Source organism: Leptosomus discolor, chromosome 2 (assembly GCF_034619465.1).
Source record: "Leptosomus discolor isolate bLepDis1 chromosome 2, bLepDis1.hap2, whole genome shotgun sequence".
Lineage (NCBI taxonomy): Eukaryota > Metazoa > Chordata > Aves > Leptosomiformes > Leptosomidae > Leptosomus > Leptosomus discolor.
The window spans coordinates 89,124,911-89,130,910 of NC_141392.1; the positions used below are offsets into that span (position 1 = coordinate 89,124,911).

General features: G+C 35.8%; 1 protein-coding gene across 7 annotated transcripts in view; it reads right to left on the reverse strand.

Moving 5' to 3' along the window:
- The window catches only part of DOP1A (DOP1 leucine zipper like protein A), a 53,885-nt gene extending 49,399 nt beyond the window's left edge, over nt 1-4,486 (reverse strand). For 6 of the 7 annotated variants that reach the window (XM_086482480.1, XM_009961460.2, XM_086482477.1 and 3 more), the window contains exons 1-3: nt 4,349-4,486; nt 2,899-3,080; nt 557-727 (exon numbers count right to left, since the gene is read on the reverse strand). In XM_086482480.1, coding sequence (XP_086338606.1) covers nt 557-727; nt 2,899-3,080; nt 4,349-4,486 — 491 coding nt within the window. Of the gene's footprint in view, nt 1-556; nt 728-2,898; nt 3,081-4,348 lie in introns of those variants that run through there. The other variant, XM_086482481.1, reaches the window with a different exon arrangement.
- Nucleotides 4,487-6,000: the final 1,514 nt, after the last annotated feature.

A 6,000-nucleotide genomic window follows, 5' to 3' on the forward strand; every position in this document is an offset into this window, starting at 1 on the left:
ATCCATAACAAAAACCATAGAACCCTAGAATCATTTAGGTTGGAAGAAACCCTTAAGATCATCAAGTCCAACCATTAACCCAGCACTGCCAAGTCCACCACTAAACTGTGTCCCAAAGCACCACATCTACACGTCTTTTAAATACCTCCAGGGATGGTGACTCAACCACTTCCCTGGGCAGCCTGTTCCAATGCTATAGATAACCCTTTCAGTGAAGACTTTTTTCTTAATATCCAATTTAAATCTCCCCTTATGAAACCTGAGGCCATGTTCTCTTGTCCTATCACTTGTTACTTCGGAGGAGAGACCAACACATATGACTAAGTCTACTTGATGTCAATTCCCTTTCAATGACAGGAACAACCAACAGTTAATTTGTCATAATTAACGTTAAGAATCTTCTACCATACTATTCCATTGCAATTAATATGACTGGATGACATTAAATACCACCTATCTTTAAAAAAAAATAAATCCACATACAAGTATTTAATGAAAAGTTGCAGCAAACAAAGCCAAACCAAGCATATCACCTTATTAGCATATCTATCCTTACCTTTCATAATACTCTGACCCCTCCTCTAACCCAGGCAGAATCCCAGTTAACAGTCCTTGCAGTCCTGGTTTCAATGTTTTCCCCAAAGGGAGGTAATAAATCTCATACAGACTCAATAATGTTGGCTTGACAGACATAGCAGCATTGGCAAGCAGTGGAAATAGTCCAGAACTGTGAAAAATAAAATTTATCATTTTTTAGGAAGCTTCTCATGTAAGACAATTTCATTTATATGTTAAGACCGTTACAGGCATGTCTGGTGTAGTTGTAAGTAACAGGTTTTTATCTTAGAATTTTGTACAGGCGTAGACCACCACAAAATAAGACCGCCTTCCAGATTGACAGGTTGGTATGTCAAGATTAATATTATGAGTTTTATTAGTATTATGATAGCAAGCACTGAAGGCCCAAAGATGACTGTGTCTGTCACCAGTGAAACAAGTATGATACACCAGAGGCATCTCTGCCAGACAAAATGTTAATTTTGCCCATGCTGAACTACATCACAATGGAAAATGTATTTAAAAATACATTGTCTTTGCACTTATAAATAAAAAGCAAAATGGATGAGAACATTTGAGAAAATATATAGAAATACTTTTCTGTAAGAAAAGAAAAATAATGTTTTCCTTCATCAAGTAACCTAAAGATAAATTTTAAGGCATTTATACTGTTAAGTAGCAACAAAGTATGTATTTACTTCAGAAATTCAGTCTGAAAACAGATTCTCAAACTCACAATAAACCCACTGTTCATGATGTAGCATTTAAAGAATTAAAAACATTGGAAGTATGTTTCGAGTTTACTATGAATCTAAGTTCATCAAAGGTACAAACGTTATCAGCTAAGGGGAAGTTAACTACATACTAAAACCATTTTCTATTACTACTAAATTTCATAAATTATTATGAACAGTACCAATAATCAAAGAGAACACAACTGCAATTTTCAAAATCACTGAGGACTCAGGTCAGAAGATGCCTGACACATGAAGAAGAAAGTGAAAGAACAGTAAAAATAAGTTTGAGACAAAGTTCTTAAAATACACAACTACAAATTAAAAAAAAAAAACATATATATCTTTGTGGATACAATGTTATCCATGTTACAGGGGGTAAAAAAAAAAAAAATCTTTCCAAAGTACAAAAACGTTTGTAACTAGAAGAACTACTGTTTTGTCACTGTCAATTGGTTTCTTTTTTCTGCAGAAAATGTCTTTTTGTTCAATAACCAGCACACTATCCCACAGTCTTTCTTTGTAAGGCTACTTCTCATCCTTCAAGATTTGATGTTCAGACACTGCCATTCTGCTTTCATGAAAAATACTGGAATCTCTGATAATGCCTTGATGTGAACGTCAGTCTTCTCCCAAGCATCAGTAACAATGGCTTTCAGTTGCATTACACGAGGTAATTTCACTATTCTAGAACTTTCTGTTAACAAGACATTGCAGCTACTGAATCACTGCAGAAGTAAAAAACATGAGCTATGAGTTCACAGTATCTCTAAAAACATGTGGAAACACAGATACTGCCCTCCCCCCCTCACCAAATGTAACTATATATAGATATCCTGAAACGCAAGACAAAATAGCTGCTGCTAAAGCATACAATTTATTTCCAAGCATTAATACACACCTTTGCTACCTGAACAGAATTCAATTTTATTCCACTGTTTCTCAAACTGACAAAATTTTAATCTCCAGGGATAGCTAAAGATTAAAAATAATATGTGACTGTGTGTTTACACATATGCACACATTCCTCTATGCATTACATAATGAATAGCTTGATGTCTTGCCCACCCCACCCAATCCTACTGGAGGTTCAGGAATCAGTATATTTTCACTACACTTACTTTTCAAGGTTATCATCCTTCTTTTTCATTATCATCAGTTCTAGAGACTGACACTGAGGAAAATGTTGTACTTGACCTTCATTCTAACAAAACAATCTTTCTGTTCTGTTTCTTTGATTGCTTGGAAGAGAAAGTTTCTTGCAAAAAAACTATACTCAAATTCTTCTCCAATACCACTTAACTTAAAACCGAAAAATGTAATGTGAAGACATTGAAATAAGCATTAACACTTCAATTACCATACATGCTGTACACACACGCACAAAACTTTGCTTATTTCAAAGAAGAAATAATAAATTCCAGGTTTTCTAGAACCAAAGTTGGTTCCTAACCAAAGTTTATATGATCTGTTTACCTTCTGAGATACAATATTAGGGATTGATTGAGTCTTGCTGTATAATAAAGCAGTATTATTAACATAAAATGCAGGAAACCAAAAGAATCTCAACTATGCATTTGGAATGGAGCTGTTTAAACTATTGTACCTGTAGAGAAAGAGATCTTTGGCCAGACGCTTGGGTCCAATGATTTTGAAAATGATCTCATATGTTTCAAGTGCCTTCCGATGAACCCCTCCTGGCAAAGCTGGATGAAGACATTGCGCTAAGCGCTTGCCTATAGTCAGTTTCTTCGGTACTACCTGGTACTTTGCATTGTTCTGTAGTACCTGATAAATCAACACATTCAGAAACACAGAACAAAACAAGTTAAAACAACAAATGCACATTTTATAAGTAAGTTCCTGAACAAGGTCAATAAGTCACAACACATACCTCTGTTACAACACAAACGCCCCCCCAAATTTCTAAGATGTACTGTGGAGCTTTTTCTTTGCAAGGGCTTTCACTTGTACACTTGCTATAGATGGAATTACCAGGGCATTTAAAACTTCACTTGCAATGGGCTCCTTACTCACAGCTTGTCCATTTCATTTTACTCATCCTTTTGAGGACGAAAATTACTATCTCCATTTGCTAAAGTCAATTGCCAGTAGCTTAAAGAGAACTATCAAACTGTGGATGGTGTTTGGGACAACGTTAAGAAACCATCGTAGAGTGAGACAACATACAAAACTTTACCACTGCTTGAAACTATATAATCACTTTAGGACTGGAACACAGAGTTCTATTTACATCTTTAGATTTTTCTTTCCTAATATCATAGCCTTCACTTTGTATACACGTGCAGAAAGAACTTGTCAATCAAAAAAAAAAATGAAAGACACGGGAGTTTTATACAAATAAATTGCGCCACTGGCACTGCCAGCTGTACTGTACTCTTTAAAGTTTAAAGAGTAGAATGTAAATGCTTCACATCTGTAATTTTGTATGCTGAATTCTGCAAAGCTTCACATTGGTAAAATGTGCGCATGTAAAGGGAGCTCTACGACCCTGAGTGGAGATCCCTAGAAACACATAGGACTGACTAGAACAAGATTTTTACAGCTATCAGGATCTGTATTAATTTGTAAACTGCTGTTAAAGATGACAATGGTATTACACATTCAACTTATTAACTGTTAAATCAGAACGATAAGATTCTCTGGTCAAGGAGTGATTTGAGTCCCATTTTATAACCCATGCTTCACAAGAATACTGCTGATATTTATACTAACTACCATCTTTCACACTATTTCAATAACACTGAATGACACTAGAAGTAAATGTTAGTAATAAAAAAAAAAGATGTTGCATTTATTTCCACTAGAAACGTAAATAACTTTTCCCTTTACTTACAATTACAAAGGGTTCAACTGTTAAGTCTTAGAAAGGCATTTGTCTGATTCGTTTCCCCTTGCACACACCCAACATTTGTCTCATTCTGGCAAATATTTTAGCAGTCTACTACGCTGCTAGAACCTTGCACTTTTGTATTTTTACACAAGCACCCTTTGGCAGTTGCTGAATCTTTTCCAGGAGCACCTGCCAGGCGTACCTTGTTCAGCTTTCCAAGTGCCGATATTAAATCTGCCCATTCACTGGAATATTCAAAGTTCTTCAGCGCTTTGTCAACAGCTGCTACGTAGTTTCTGTACTTGGAATCAGTCAGTAGCTCCAGCTCCTCCGTGTTCATCCTCCCACAGTGTCCCCACTAGAGACTAGCTTGCAATTCATGTACAGACATTACCTGTTCAAAATAAAAGATAAAAAAACCTGAAACCATTGTTTGCAGAGACAAATTATTAAACCAATTTTTATAAAGAGCACTACATTTTCCCCAAAGACATTATGAAATAGCAAGCTGAAATCAGTTTACAGCAAGTCTCAAAGGTTAACACATTGTACACTAGCATTTAACACATGTCCAAAAGAGTGTATTTTTAATCAAGTCCTGTTTAAAAACAAAACAAACACAACCCCCTCACCCCAAAACAAAAAAAAATAGAAAATTAATGCCCTATCCCTCCCAAAAAGCACTGTTTATGCTAACAATTCAACAAAGGGATTTTTTGTTTTCTTTTTTTTTTCCTCCTCTCTGTCCATCATGAGAAAAACCCACCTTTCCACAAACCATGCCTTCTGACAACAGAAGACACCAATCTTTCTGAATCGCTCTCAGGCAGAACACAAGAATGAAGGACACATACAACAGTCACACACTATTCACGAGTACTTTCATGCATCAACACTTCCTTTTACAAGACCTGGTATTCTAATTCAGTGATGCAACTCTATTTTGTTTTATATTGTCATCATCCACACACAACAAAAGTATATGTTTACTAGTGTTCTGTAATCAGAGGCTTTTGCAACTTGCTCTATATATTTTCATCAACTGGCAGTCTGCACCAAGTAATTAAGATATTCTTGTTCCAGAAACACCACCTCATACTTTTATAGGCCGTACACTATCTATTTAATGAAATTCAATCACTATTAAAAAGAAATATGTTTTTAAAGCTACTTTAATGCCAAGTAATTACAACTCATAATGGGAAATCCTATTGTAGCATGTCTGTGAAGAAGGCAGCTTTTGTGCCCCTTTTAATTGGGATCTTTTCAGAGTTCTCGCTGGTACTCAGCTTCAGAAGAGACTTCACATGCAACAGATGCTGCTCTCTTCTGTCTTGATTAAAGGAAGGCGGGAAGAAAATTGTGTGCAGAAGCACAGGCTGAAGCACGGTAGACCAAAAAAACCAAATAAACCACAGAACAGGTATAAAGGATCTGTGTTCATCAGACTGTCTACCAGGTATGACAAATAGAGTCACGCTGAAAACAGTGGCTTCAGTGAGCCCTTTCAAAACAACTGGAGAACAGGCCTCGTTGGCCCCTATTCACGGTGAGCAGCAATATGACAAAATACAAGGACTGTTTGAAATGAAAAATGCCTATGAAACAATAGAGCAAAAGAGTTAGCAGAAATAAATGTGACATTCTGATTCCTGGTGGTTCTACAGTTGATGGAGATAATAAAAACACCTTTAAATTCTGCTCAGGAAAAAGTTTAAGTGTTTGTTAGTCTTTTCTGATTGGTCTAAAATCCAACTTGTATTATTTCATGTAATAAACACAATCCAGTTGTGCAAGACGCATCAAAACCATGAACACTTTTCTGTCTTTTATCATACAGAATCAATTTAAAAT